Below are 15,611 nucleotides of genomic sequence, written 5' to 3'. Positions count from 1 at the left end.
AACTTTCTGAGGTTTCTCAGCAACTTTTTAAGCATGTGAGAGTCCAAAAACCAAAAGTTTGAAAACATCTAAGAATAGAATATTAATACAGGTTGAGTACCCCTAATCCAAAAACTAAAAATTTATAATTTTAACTCCCAAGTGGAAAATTGACACCTGACCCCATTTAACAAATTGCAGTCAAAATGAGGCACACTAAAAATATTATTTAAAATTATCTTCAGAATATGTGTATAAAGTATATATGAAATATAAATGAATGTCCTGATTAGATTTGGGTACAACCCAAAAAAAATATCCCATTAAGTATATGCAAATATTCCAAAATTCAAAACAAAATTTTGAAACACCTCTGGCCCCAATCATGTTGAATAAGAGACACTCCATTTGTATCAGATCCACACAAACTAAGAACTAGCACGTAAAATCATTAGCAAGAGGAAAAAATTCCTAGGAAAACTGCATGAAAGTTGAAAAGGAAGATAATATCAAATCAAAACTTCACTCTATGCAACATCATTAAAGAAGAAAATAAAAAGAAGAATGTTTAGATAAAAGTTATTTTGTATATTAGATAAACACATATATACATTAAAATTTTGATAGATAGTACTTTTGATAACAGCACATATCAAAGAAACACCAACAACAGCTCAAAAACAGGTGATTAAAATAGTAGCCAACACCAACATGAGGGAGATAATCCAAGGTTCTGTCAGAAGAAACAGACAAGGATATTTCAGAAACTCTCCAGCAATATCCTAGCGCACCCCGCTCTTGGTGTAGCTGTTCTATTTAAAACTGACTTACATGTTTCAAAGGCAGGACAGTGAGACTAAGCTCTCAGCCCCAAAGGAATAAAAGGAATAAATTGATCATAACAGAATTAATCTGCACTAATATTGCCTGTCGGCCTGAAATCTTTTTTTTTTTTTTTTTTTTTTTTTTGGAGTACCAGGAATTGAACCCAGGGGTGCTTAACCACCATGCCACATTCCCAGCCCTTTCTTATTTTACACTTTGACACAGGGTCTCACTAAATTGCTTAGGGCCTGGCTAAATTGCTGAGGCTGGCTTTGAACTAATGTCCTCCCTGTCTCAGCCTCCTGAGCCACTGGGATTACAGGGTGCGGCGCCCAGCCTGAAGTCTTTTTTCAGTCTACTAGATCTCTTGGAAGACTGAGGAAAGCAGTAACAATATTATTATTTACTTAGTCCACACATGTGCTAAGCACTGCGTGAACTAAGCATTTTACATGTATTAACTTTTAATATGCAAGATCATTTAAGGGTATATATCACTGCTATCCCCACTTTCAAAGTTGAGAAAATTGAAGCACAAAGATGATAAACAACTTGCCTAAAGCAAAGTCAGGACTCAAACCCAGCCAATCTGGCAGAGGCCCGAATCCCTAGCCACCAAACTACAGAACTACACAGTAACCAAGAATAACATGTGAAGTTTAAAATTCAGTGCCCACCCTACACAATTTTTGTTGTTTACATTAACACCCCCTCCTTAATGAAAGCTCCTAACTTACAGAAGACAGGTTTATCCATTATTATTCATGTATACTGTTCAATATGCAGGTACTGGGGGACTTCAAGCAAGAGGAGATTCTGAAGATGAACACTGTGGAGGAGTTTTAATATAGAACATAAACTACAAAATTTCACAAGTCTTGGACCTCCTTTCAATATGGAGGTAAATCATTACTTCATAGCAGTCTAGCCATACTTAGAAGAATTAAAGCCTTGATTCAAGACAATTAGAAAACTTTATAAAAATCACTTCTACAAGTTTAAATTATAATAATAGATTTAATGTTTTGCATGGCCAAACATAAGAATAGTTTTTAAGCCTACCCCCTTCATTTCAGAGTTCAAGTGAGAATGCAGTTTTAAACATGTGATGAACCAATTCAAGGCAGCACATTGAGGCTATTATAAATGAATTTATACCTTCATTGTAGAATTTGACTCAAGAGAAGTAGAATGGGTAACTGAACAAGTCACAGAACTGAGACTTCAGGACGAGAAACAGGGAATGGATTACACACCACCAACTATCAGTAATTCTACATAGGAACTTCTTATGTTCCAGGGCTGTTTGGTTTTAACATTTGGCACATGTTTTAAAATATGTACCATTTAAAGTGCCTTAAATAAATCACTTCTTTTTTGGTATGCTGAACTGAAAACATTCCACAACACAATTATAAAAATAACTTTCTGTTTTTCGGAGAAAAAGAGAATTTGTAAGAATAATTCAGACAGTAACAAAGAAAGTGATAATTCGATTTACACAAAGAAAAAGTAGGTGAAAATGAGTGATCAAGAAGATTATGAAAGTCCTTTCTAACTAAAACTATCAATTAAACACCAATACAATTTTGAGCACCTTAAGAAAAAATTCTGTGTGGATGTTTTTTTTCAATACCCACAAAGAATTACTAGCATGTTGCTAAAGAAAATTTCCGTTAAGTGTTATCTTTGGGCAAGCACTTAAGCAAGCTATATTAAAACGGGAAATGAGTTTTAGATCATCAACATTCACATTGATTACACTATGATGTGTTAAAACTCCATTCTACAGTGGGTAAACGCCCAGAAAAGGAACCCAACCAATTCAAACGGTCCTGGTGCTCATAAAAAGCTTGTGAGAAAAACAAAGGTAAAGCCAAGCAAGTCTTTGCATTTGGGTACAGGAATCCTTGAACACCAACAACCGAGAACCCGCAACTCTGCACTGTCATCTAGGGTGATATGATTCTGGTTCCAATCAACCCCACAAGCAGACAAGTTGTAAACACAGAATACACTTCAGCGCGAACCATCCAGCTCGCTCGTGGAAGCAAACACTACCATCGCCAATGCACAAACCCCTCCTTGCTGGCTCTCCGCCGGTACCGTAGGGTTTCCGAAGCACAGGCGGCGGGCTCACGCCGGTGCGGGCCCGAAACAAGGTGCAAGCCGCAAGCCCCCAGCCCCCAGCCCCACCGCCCTTCGACGGCACTCCGCGCGGCTACCGGAGCTTGGCTGGAGAGGGGGACCCCTATGCCGGGAATAAGGACTAAGGTGGCCGGGTGTCCAAGGGGCGGGGATAAGACGTAGCGTTTTCCAAACGCCGGGCAAAGCTCCAACCCATCAAGGGTTTCCCTGAAGATCTAGTCCAACTCCCCGCCCCGCAAGAAAGACACGCGATACACAACCTGTCAAGTGAGGGGCTACGGGACTCGAAGGCGCACCCCAAGCCCCAGGACGCCGCGGCCCGCCACTCCCGCGGCCCGGAGGCTGCGGAGGAGCGGACAGCGGCGGGGACGCTCACCGGCTCAAGCTGGGCGCTGGCGGGGACTGCACAGAGCCGCCGCTCCAGGCTCGGCACCCGGCTCCGCGCCGTCAGTACCGGCGGCTGCTCGCTGGGCGCGCGGCGGATCCTTCGCCGCCCGCCGCCCGGTGTTTTCATACAAACCCCGGTGGCAGAAGAGGCGGAGGCGGCGGAGGTGGCGGCGGAACCTGTCCGCATCCCGGGCAACGTCAGCGCGGCGCCCCGCCCACCGGACGCTCCGACCAGCCAACTCGGGCGGGGCGCGTGAGCAGGATGGGCCGGCGTACGGAGGGGCGGGGTCGCGGGAGTCCGGGAGCGCGCCCGGCTGGAAGGAGGGAAGGGACGGGTGCGAGTTGAGCAGCGAGCTAGCGGTTCCTTGTTCCCTGCAGCCACGCGCAGAGCCAGGCCACCGCCCAACCGAACCGAACAGACCGGCTGGCGGCTCTCCATGTTCTTCAAGTCATCCTTCCTTTACGGACAATCGACCAGGCTTTTTCCCGGAAATAACCTGCCCCCCTACCTCTTTACCATCAATTGCCCACTCTCATAGGAAGTCTTTAGCGGCATTGACAAATGGTTCTCAACCCGCCCCAATACCCAAATGTCTTCAAATCCTGGGGACAGTGGTTAAGTGCATAAGGCTTTTTTGACCCCATAGTAAGAGACGAGGAGGGCTATTCAGTTAGCCACCTATGCTCCCAGAAAACAACGGAATTGCATCTTGTGGCCAAACCTCGATAATTAGATGTTTAATGCTGCAGCGACCAAAATATACTGATTTATTTTTTTTTGTTTGTAATGTGCCTACTTACAGTCATGAAAACGGTACTGCTAAGTTGACCAGTGAAGAGAATATTATTTGAGTCAAACTAGTGTGTCAGATAAATTACTAATACATTGTTGTGTTTTGACTAAAATATACTGTAATTTATTATTAGTAACTACTGACATCATTTACCTTTTTAGGGCCGGGTGTTCCGGCGCATGCCTGTAATCCCAGCTTCTCTGAGGCTGAAGCAGGAGGCTTGCAAGAAAGATCCTATGTTGTAGGCCAGCATAGGCAATTTAGCTAGACCCTGTCTCAAAATAAAATTTAAAAAGAGCTAGAATGTATCTAAATTGTACAGTTCCCTATCATAATGGAGGACCTGGGTTCAATCCCTAATACTGCAAGAAGGAAAAGAAAGAAAAAGAAACACATTAACTTTTTTTTTAGAGTGCATAGATCATGTTAACTGCTATTCATGGTAGCTGGTAAGGAATGTAAAATTATTACAGGTAGAAAAGGAAACAGCTGTGAGAGAGCTTTGTTTTTCATACTTGTTTAAATTAAGCAGGTGTGAAGGTGATTTAAAAGTAATTTAAGGTGTAAGAGTGCTTCTTTCAGTTTGTTATCGGTAGATATCCTTACTCAAATGAACAAGAGACCCATTTTGTAAATGTTTAGTTTCCCCGACTATGAGCACCAAAAAGTACATTACAGTATTTAAAATAAATTCAAAATACCATCCCAAACCATCTAATCTAAAAACACCTAATTACCTAAGATTATTAAACATTTTATAAAAATTAAATATATGTAATATACATGAAATATTATTTAAAGAACATGTTCTAAATGAATCAGTCTGCAGTATAGAAGGACAGAAATGTAGATGTTTGTGTTTGTATAATTTGAATTTCACTTTAGCAAAGCACTATTAATATGATTTGATGATCAGGATACAAACCCAGGAAATTAGCCCACACGGCTAGCTCAGAATCATGTATCTTTGAAATGATTCTATAACACATAGTTTGCTAGTGAGTGATAGGTTTTGCTACAATAAGAACTTGGAACAACACTCCTTCCCTGAAGAATATGACTTCACACCTTATCAGGCCCCACATGTGAGTTACTGACCTCAACTACTAAAATTCAAAATACATATAAACTCAAGAGTTTGGCAGACTTGTTAAGAGCTCAGGCAGAGTTTACACTCTCAGCAACTTCTCCAATAACACTAGCTCAGGCTATGATGGGGTCATAATCTGTTAGCCTCCCAGCCAACCCCTAAAGCCTCACCCTCCTGCACAATTCTCTAGAAGCAAGGACTCCCCCCAGTATAATAAATGCCATCTCTCCCCCAGAACACTGTTACAAAGACTCACCTCACTCTTTAATTTGACTTTACTTTCCACAAAGGCCTACTTCCATCCTAATTAAGCAATTAATAATTGAGTTCTAACTTGGAATTCACTCATTATGTGGTTAATATATATTATATATCAAGCGTATTCTCTGTGAAGTGTGTTCTGATTTTGCCCCTCTTTAAACAATATTAACCTAAAAGGAAAAAATCCTTCTTGTGTGGCAATAAACTATGATTTCTAAAGTTACATTTAGATCATCTCCTCACTTTGAACCATATAAAACATAGAATGAATACCTGTTGGTCACTCTTTCCACTGTTTTAAACAACTTATTTGACCAACCTTATTATAATGTGTAAATCTAAATATAATTTGGGGGGGATGTGGCTCAGTGGAGAGTGCATGAGACCTCAGGCTCAATTCCTAAGAGCACAAAAATATAGATAAAAAAGATCATTTGATGGAAATCGGAGTTTGACCATATGATGATATTAGTTAAACTAGGATTTCACAAATCAGTCTACCCAGCTCATGTAGGTATTCCATAAACATTTGTTTATTTCAACCTGATACTAGTCTTGGGGAAAGAAAAATAAGCATTGGAGTCCAGCTCCCTTTTTTGCTGATTTCCTTAACTCCATACCTTTAATAAGGTAACATACAAAACGCAAGAAACATTATTACAAAACTATGTAGTTGTAAGATTTAGAATAACCATGGACCTTTCCAAAAATCCACAGAAATTTCCATGTAGAGCATAAATATTATAAATCAAGATGGATCATAAAATTTCTAAAACCAGCCAGTCCTCTGAAATAGTAGGATTGTTGTAACTATTCAATATCATTCAATGATTAACAATCTATTAAGTACCCCTATGTGCCAGAAACAATCCTCCTGAAATCTGAGAAATTAAGTGACTGAAAACACTCAACAAAATACCTAGCAATGGCCCTAGACCATTAAATAGAAATGCAATAAGAACAACCTGCACCTAATCTACATGCATGTGGCAAAGCTAGAAAATATAGAAAAGTAACCTCAGCATTGCACACAATGGAATGATTCAGAGTGCAAAACCTCATCCAGTGGCAAATGGTTTCCATGTGGTAACCTGTGAATGATGCATCATCTGAGGAGTGAAAAGTTGAGTTTAAAGATCTATTAACTGTAAACCACTACAACCTCACTTTCTTCATTTGTGAAATAGAACTTAAATGTTTCTGCCAAATCTAAAGCTTTAAAATTTGGCATACCTTTGATCCATTTATACAAATTTATCCTAACAAAATAGTCATGGAAATGTGAAAAGATTTAATTATAAGGATGCTTATCCCAGAGTGGTTAAAAACATCTTAAATGTCAGCAAGTCACCTAGATAAATACATTATGATACATCCTTGCTGTTTATTACTAGGAAGTCATTAAAAATGCTGGTGTGAAGTTGAAATTCTTAATGTGGGCCCCCGTGGGTTTAATTCATGAACAGACATGATTTCACCCTAAAGCTAATGAAGTGGGGGACTATGAGAACCAAAGACATTTGCTTACACAGAAACCTATGAGTGCTGAATTGGTGAGAGTTGAAAAACTTTCCAGACAAGATGGGAAGCTGGTTAATGAAGGATATGGCAAACAACATCCCCCAAGCAACAAGAAATGACAGGCCCAGGGAGAAAAGGAGGACAATGTGATCTGGGATGGGAGAAGGGGAAGGCAAACATTAGGCCCTGAATATGGGCTTTTATTCTTTCCCAAGGACAGTGGGTCCAAGGAGAGAGAAGATAAGCAAATGGGCTCTGGCTCTGGATTTTTTTATCCCAGTAACAATGAGTTTCAAGCTTTGACAGATGTTTCCCTAAGTTGGAATGAGTTTCAAGCTCTTACAGCTGTTTTCCTGAGTTAGATTTTTAACCTGCACAACTAGTTTTCCGACTGCCCAGCTGGCATGTTCCAAGTCTCTAATGATTAAGTCACACTAAACACTCTGCTATGATTAATTCTCATCAAGACCTGTATAAAACAGACCTCTCTTCAAACTGGTTGTCATTTTCTTCCCTGAAAATGTGGCATGTGCTATTCCACCTCGGCTTAATAAAGACAGCTTGCTGGTCTGAGTGAGGTCTGCTCCCATTTTTGGTTATTTGTGCTTACAGTTGGGACATAAAACCCAATTAGGAAACATTTCCACATATCCATTGCTCATAAATTTCCTGAAGAGATCTCATTTTCAAAAAACCTGAGGGAGGCTGGGGGTGTGCAAAGTATGTGCTTAGCTACATATGCCAGGTTCTGAGTTCAATTCCCAGCACCAGAAAAATTTAAAATATAAAAACCTCATGTAGTTATGAGGGACTTGTTACCAAAAGCTCAGTTCTTGTTCCCGATGTCAATCCAATAATGAGGACACAGTTTTGAGAAAAAGGAAAATGGTTTATTGCTTTGCTAGCAAAGGAGAAACACAGGGGTCTACTGTCCCAAAGGCTGTCATTCTGCCCATCAGCAGGAACATTTTAAAAAGGTGATTCAGGGGGCTGGGGATGTGGCTCAAGCCGTAGCACGCTCGCCTGGCATGCGCAGGGCGCTGGGTTCGATCCTCAGCACCACATAAAAATAAAATAAAGATGTTGTGTCAACCAAAAACTGAAAAATAAATATTTCAAAATTCTCTCTCTCTCTCTCTCTCTCTCTCTCTCTCTCTCTCTCTCTCTCTTCTCTCTCTCTTTAAAAAAATAAATTAAAAAATTTTAAAAAATAAAAAAGATGATTCACAGAAAATTAAATTAGGGAAAAGAGATCAGGAAGGAGAAGATCAGGAAAGAGCAGATTAGGGAAAAGAAAATCAGGGAGAAGAATGTTGGGGAAAAGAAAAAAATGTAAGTTTCAAAGCCATTGGGGATATAGTCAAAGCATCAAGTGAACCCTTGTTATAGACTGAGGCTGAAGCAGGAGGATCCTTTGAGCCGAGAAGTTAAAGCCCAGGCAACATAGTGTCCCTGTCTCAAAACCAAACCAAACAAACAACAAAACATTCTCCAACTCTCCAGCAAGATATTATAATTTCTGATTCCAAGTAAAAATTTATATTTATGTATATATTTTTCTTTCTGAGGACCTCCTCACAGAATAGCAAAAGGAAATTTCTTTCACTTTCAGGTAAATTTCTCAATCCTACAGTCTAGACAAGTTTTTTGTTTCTTGTTTTTTAATAACCAAAGTAAAATAATAATTTTTTAAAAAAATTTGCAAATGCAAAATGTATTTCCTGTTTCTATTTAATAAAGCTATTTTCATGTCATTGAAAACTACTTAATTAATGACTAGCTGATTACACATGAAAAATAGTTTCACATCAGCTAACCATTAATTAGATCAAAATGTAGAAATTTTTCTTTCTTTCTCACATTTCTTTCTCACATTTCAGAGATACGCTTTAGCCAGGCACAGTGGCACATTCCTGTAATCTCAGCGGCGGGGAGGCTGAGGCAGAAGGATTACAAGTTCAAAGTCAGCCTCAGCAAAAGCAAGGTGCTAAGCAACTCAGTAAGACCCTGTCTCTAAATAAAATACAAAATAGGGCTGGGGATATGGCTCAGTGGTCGAGTGCCCCTGAGTTCAATCCCTGGTACTAAAATATAAATAAATATATGAGAGAGAAAGAGAGAGAGAAATGATTCACTGTATAATATTCATTGAGTAAAAACAAGGTACTGAACTCTATTGATTGTATGATCCACTTGTAGTTTTAAAAGAAATTGATACAATGAACATATACATTTATAAACAGAATTCTCTGAGAAAAAATACTATTCCCTCTTCTATGAAAAATACCACTTCGAGCCAAAGTGTTGGATAGGTGCTGCCACTTTTCTACATTTTGCATTCTTAATGTTCCTAAGGGGTTGAGGATATAGCTCAGAGGCAAAGCACTTGCCTAGCATGCACAAGGCCCTGGATTTGATTCCCAGCATGCATGCATGCATGCATACATACATACATACATAAAGTTAGCATACAACTTAACAAAAAAATTGAAAATGGTAAATAAAAGAGGCCCTCCTCCCAAATTATATAAGCTTCAAATCCCACAAATACTATATCCTCATCTATTCACTCATTTAGAAATTTGACCTGTGGATAGCTGCTTCTTCTGGAGCATAGGGAAGGGCGCTTTCATCAGATACTTTTGTTTTTGTTGTTTTATTTTATAGGATCTCACTATGTTGTCCAGGCTAGTCTTGAATCATGAGCACAAGTGGTCCTCCTGTGTCAGTCTTGGAATAGTTGAGCATGCACACAAAAGTCATTGTTTGGATGTGAGGTGTCCCCCAAAATCTCACATGTTAGACAATGCAAGAAGGTTTGGAGGAAAAAATGATTGGGCTATATCCTTAACCTAATCAGTTCATTAATCTCTGATGGGATTAACTGGGTGGTAGTTAGAGGAAGTGGTTCACTGGGGGCATGGCTTTGGGGTATATATTTGAATCTGGCAAGTAGAGACCTCTCTCTTTCTGCTTCCTGAGCACCATGTAAGCCACTTCCCTCTCCATACTCTTCTGCATGATTTTCAGCCCTTGAGTCCCAAGGAATGGAGCCGTCCTTCTATGGACCAAGACCTCTGAAACCATGAGCCTTCAAATAAACATTTTCCTTCTCTACCATTTTTCTAGTCAGATCATTTAGTCACTGCAGCAAAAAAGCTAAGAATAGTCACCATGCCCCGCTCACTAGTTTTGTTTATTTGGATTTGTTGAGAGAATTGAACCCAGGAGAACTCTACCACTGAACTAATCCCCAATCCTTTTTATTTTTTTCTTTTGAAATAGGGTCTAACTAAAATACCCAGGCTGGACTGGAACTTGCAATTCTCCTGATTTGTCTTCCGGAGTTGCTGGGATTACAGGTGTGCACCACCATGCCCATCCCATTAGATTCTTTATGAGGTCCTAATGTAAAAAGATTGAGAACATTGTTAAGAGGAACGCATAAATGCCATAAAAACATATTGATGATATATTGTTAGGTAAATTAGCAGATCTCATGCAAATGATTCTGTTTTTAAAAAAGCATGATGGGGTGGGGGTGGATTGAACTCAGGAGCACTTGGCCACTGAGCCACATTCCCCAGCCCTACTTTTTATCTTATTTAGAGACAGAGTTTCACTGAGTTGCTTAACACCTTGCTTTTGTTGAACTTGCTTTTTTTTAACTTCTCCTGCCTCAGCCTCCCAGGCCTCTGTGTTTATAGGCATGTGCCACCTCACCCAGCTATAAAAGCATGAATCTTTAAAAACAGATTGAAAAAACAGAAGTAAAATTTTAACAATAGTTATTATTTGATGGTGGGATTATAGGTCATTTAAAGTTTATTTTTTTTCTCAATGTTAAATTTTCTGCAATGAACATATATTTTCACAAGAAAAAATTAAAAATTTGCATTATCTAAATTATCATAATTAACTCAGAAAGCTGTTGAGTGGATTAAAACTATAGAATATGTAAAGCAGATTGTAAATCATAAAGCACTTACGAATGTTAATCTTTGTTTTTCAGCCTTCAAACAATTACAGAACAGAGACAGCAAAGGACTGCATTAACTTGAAACCAAAGACAAGTATTAGAAAGTCTCATTTACACATTAATCTCTTCTGTCACAATTAATCTTGTGGATAATGACTTTTTAAAATTTTTTTTTTGACTTGTAGGTGGACACAATACCTTTATTTACTTATTTATATGTGGTGCTGAGGATCGAACCCAGGGCCTCAAATGTGCTAGGTGAGTGCTCTACTGCTAAGTCACAACCCCAGCCCCTGGACAGTGACTTTTAATATAACATTTTATGCAAATATGAAAAAATTAGATTTTTCAAACTATAAAGAAAAGTTATGAATTATCTTAGTATATTCAGTTTGGGGTTTTTAACATAAAAAATAAGTTTTCCTGGATTCCTGAAAAAATATTATTTTCTATCTTTTTGTATGTCACCTTTGGGGATAACTTTGTCCTCTTAGGATTAGAGCAGACATTGATTCTCATCACAATGGATGGAAATTTCAAGATGACAATTAATCAAATCAATGAGCAGGCTTATTTGTTCTCTATCTGTATCAGTCTCCAGGTCTCTTCTGATTCAGACCTTGGAGAAGCACAACTAATGATTCACTGTTTGGCAGACAAGTTGCTGCGGTGCCTGTGCCAGTGGAACTTGCTGGAAAAAAAAATGTCCTCTGGAAATTTCTGGAGATTCACCTGCTAGGGCGCAGGGGAAAGCTGTTCACCAGGAGGTGTCTCACTGGAGACATTTTATTATAAAGCTGCCTGATGGGGTGCAAGCTACTAGCACCATGGCTACAGAGTCAGTTACTGCAGAAGCTTGCCCAAGGGAACTTAATGTTGGCAGATTAGGCACTCAGCAGCAATATTAGCTGAGACAACCTTAGTAACAGTAAGTCTTATGCATACCTCCATCCCTGCCACAAACATACCAGGTATGCATGGGTCCATTGAACAAACACTGAGGTGGCTAGGGAAAGACCAACATCCTCAGAGGGCATCCTTTTGTCCACCTGATTGTTAAGAACCTCCTCTGCCATGGATGCCCTTCAGTGCACTTTCATATGAACACATACATCTTCTAATCCTGTGCTCATTCAGAGAAGTCCATCTAAATACCTCTTTGCCTGACTTCCTCGAATAGGAAATATGGCACCAGCATTGTACAAACCTATCTATAAACCAGGCTGGATATTTTTTTCTTTTTAAGACAAATGGTCATATACACAATGTCCCCCAAATATCTAGGCATTGTCTTTAATGCTTTCAGCCTTCCTTCTATGAACGAGAATCTTCAATTTTCTAAAGGATCTAACTCAGTAATTTCTCAACAGAATGGCTTCCCTTGACCCTACTGAAGGCTGACTCAACAAGCTTTAATTCAGGAACACTGGTAAAAATATTTTTACAACTTTCTTTACAACTTTCTTTGACTATTCTTATGAAGAAATGTATTAAAAATACAAATAATTGTGATATTCTAATATAACAAGAAATATATATTTGGGCTTCATCTAGTTTCCCACCCCAGAGCTCCTAACCCCTTTGGAATCTCAGAAGTGATAAGTTTCTTTTTGAGTACTAATGAGATGATTGGTAACCAACTAAGGAGTCCTAGTTTCCAGGGAAACCAACTAGGTGATTAGAGGGTTGGAACTTTCAACCCTTGCACACACACCTTTGTTGCTGGAGAGAAGCTTAAGGTTGAGTTGATAATCAACAGTCAATGTAATGAAATTTTCATAAAAATTCAAAAGGACAGGTGCAAAGAGCTCCCTTGTTGCTGAACACACAGAGGTATTGGCAGGAAAGCTGTGGAGAAGACACAGAAGCTCCACACTCCTTCTCCTACACCTTGCCCTATGCATCTCTTCCATCTGGCTGTTCCTGAAGAATAATAAATGAGTAATAGCGAGCAAAGCCCTCCCTGAGTGCTTTAGCAAATTATCAAACCTGAAAAGCAGGTATGGGAATCTCTGATTTATAGCCAGCCAGTCAGAAGCATACTTAACAACCTGGATTTGTGATTAGCATCTGATGTGTGGGCAGTCTGCAGGTCTAAGCTCTTAACCTTGGGATTAAAGGTTATCTCCAGGTAAAGATTGCTAGAATTGAGTTAGATTGTGGGATATCTAGTTGATGTCTGCCAAGAAGGAGGGAATTTCTTGTATTAGACAAGCATACCCTAGAAGTCCATGTGTTACAGGCTTGGTTGCCAATTTGTAGTGCTATTGGGAGGCGGTGGAACCTTTAGGAGGAGGGACCTAGTGGAAGGAAGTTAGGTCACTGGGGTGGGTGTACCCTTGAAGGGGACAATGGGATCCCAGCACCTCCTCTTTTTGCTGCCATGAGGTGAACAGGCCTCTACTACCTTGAACTTCCACAATAATGCAGTCTGCCACACAGGCCCAAAGCAACAGGGACAAGATGAACTGAAAGCTTCAAAACTAAGCCAAAATAAACCTTTCCTCTTTATAAGTTGATTATATCATGTATCTGTCACAGTGACAGAAAACTGACTAACATAGGATGAGGGGGAAAATCTAAAATTTTTGTGCACAAAAGTGTTGTGAAAGACTGAAGAGGAAAAACAGTTTGTTTTTCCCTTATATAGAAAAAATATTTTTACCAGTGTTCCTGAATTAAAACAGGTTTCATAAATAAAGGGATTTCAGCTATGAACAGAAGTTCTCCAAAGAAACCACATTTATACTCAAGAGCCTGTAGACTGTTTGATCTCAGCAGAGATTCTGGGTTTACCTCCCTGCTGATATAATGTCTCTCTGTGATTACAGAATGAGATTAAACAAAAATGTCACAAGGAGAGTGTATTACTTACCTCGGCTCTTAGCTTGTCAGGACAATAACCAGGACCCAGTGTCTGCTCCTGTTGCCTTTGCTCCCTAAGCCATAGCCACCATGCATGATGAGTGCATCTCCATACATGGCTGGTGTCCAGATCGGGAACACCTGCTGGGAGCTCTACTGCCTGGAACATGGCACTCAGCTTGATGGCCAAATGGTAAATGACAAGACCATTGTGGGAGGAGATGATTCATTCAGTACCTTCTTTAGCAAGATGGGCACTGGCAAGCATGTGCCCAAAGCAGTGTTTGTAGACCTAGAACCCAAGATCATTGATGAAATTCATACTGGGACCTATCATCAGTCAGCTCTTCCACCCTGAGCAGCTCTTCCACCCTGAGCAGCTCATCATAGGCAAGGAAGATGCTGCCAAAAACTATGCCTGAGGCCACTACACCATTGGCAAGGAGATCGTTGACCTTGTCTTGGACCAAATTCATAAACTGACCAGTGCAAGGGTCTTCAGGGATTTGGTTTTCCAGAGCTTTAGTGGGGGAACTGATTCTGGATTTACCTCCCTGCTAATGTAATGTCTCTCTGTTGATTATGGCAAGAAGTCTAAGCTGGAGTTCTCCACTTACCCAGCCCTCTAGGCTTTAGTTGAGCCCTAAAGCTCCATCCTCACCACCTACACTATCCTGGAGTGTTGAGAGCCGCAACCAAAGAGGCCCCAGCAAACTTCCAGCTGATTGGCTCCCCTGCGGTGATGTTCATTGGGCTGTTTCCCCGCCCTTTCAGACCACGGAGCTGCTCATTGGGGGACTCTTGTGGCTCCGCCCATTCGACCCAGCCAATCTGCCTCAAGAGTGGGGACCTGAGGGTTCTGGTGGAGGTGCTCGCTCGAAGAGCCCATGGTGGCAGTTGGGCTCTCGGGGAATTCCTGGAGAGCTCGCGTGGTGCTGCGTGTGTTCAAAAAATAAAGTTCGTTCCTGCTTGACAAGTGGCTGGTGAATTGTGCCCAGCCAGACTGCGTCACTGGAGTACTCTGATTGTGTCTTCATGGTAGACAATGAGGCCATCTATGACATCTGTCGCAGAAACCTTGACATTGAGCGCCCAACCCACACTAACCTTAACCACCTTATTAACCAGATTGTATCATCTATCACTGCGTCCCTCAGATTTGATGAGGCCCTGAATGTTGACCTGACAGAAATCCAAGCCAATCTGGTGCCTTATCCCCACATCCATTTCCCTCTGGCCACATATGCCCCTGTCATCTCTGCTGAGAAAGTCTACCATGAACAGCTTTTTGTAGCAGAAATCACCAATTCTTGCCTTGAGCTAGCCAACCAGATGGTAAAATATGACCCTCACCATGGTAAATACCTGGCTTACTGCCTGTTGTACATGATGATGTGGTCCCCAAAGATGTCAGTGCCTCCATTGCCACCATGAAAATCAAGTGCAACATCTAATTTGTGAATTGGTGCCCAGCTGGCTTCAAGGTTGGCACTGTGAATTGATCCAAGAACTGGCCAAGGTACAGCAAGCTGTGTGCATGTTGAGTAACACTACAGCCATTGCTGAGGCCTGGGCTTACCGGGATTACAAGTTTGACTTGATGTATGCCAATCGCACCTTTGTTCACTGGTATGTGGGTGAGGGGATGGAAGAAGGAGAGTTTTCTGTGGCCTGTGAGGATATGGCTTCCCTAGATAAAAATTATGAGGAAGTTGGTGTGGATTCGGTTGTAGGAGAGGGTGAAGAAGGAGAGGAATACTAG

At 40.5% G+C, this 15,611-nt stretch overlaps 1 protein-coding gene and 1 pseudogene across 9 annotated transcripts in view; one reads left to right on the top strand and one right to left on the bottom strand.

The window, feature by feature from the left end:
• Positions 1–3,526, bottom strand: part of Agtpbp1 (ATP/GTP binding carboxypeptidase 1) — a 277,856-nt gene extending 274,330 nt beyond the window's left edge. For 8 of the 9 annotated variants that reach the window (XR_011704081.1, XM_071600505.1, XM_071600504.1 and 5 more), the window contains exon 1: positions 3,329–3,419. Coding sequence is in view for 1 of the 9 variants with exons in the window: in XM_071600509.1 (XP_071456610.1) it covers positions 3,339–3,389; positions 3,428–3,526 (150 nt within the window). In the remaining 8 variants the exon portion in view is untranslated. The other variant, XM_071600509.1, reaches the window with a different exon arrangement.
• A 10,513-nt stretch (positions 3,527–14,039) lies between these two features.
• Positions 14,040–15,611, top strand: LOC114079342 (tubulin alpha-1B chain-like; annotated as a pseudogene).

This window comes from Marmota flaviventris, chromosome 13, assembly GCF_047511675.1.
Source record: "Marmota flaviventris isolate mMarFla1 chromosome 13, mMarFla1.hap1, whole genome shotgun sequence".
Taxonomy (NCBI): Eukaryota; Metazoa; Chordata; class Mammalia; order Rodentia; family Sciuridae; genus Marmota; species Marmota flaviventris.
Note: the sequence above shows the minus strand (reverse complement) of the source record. Positions and strands in the feature narration are given on the sequence as shown.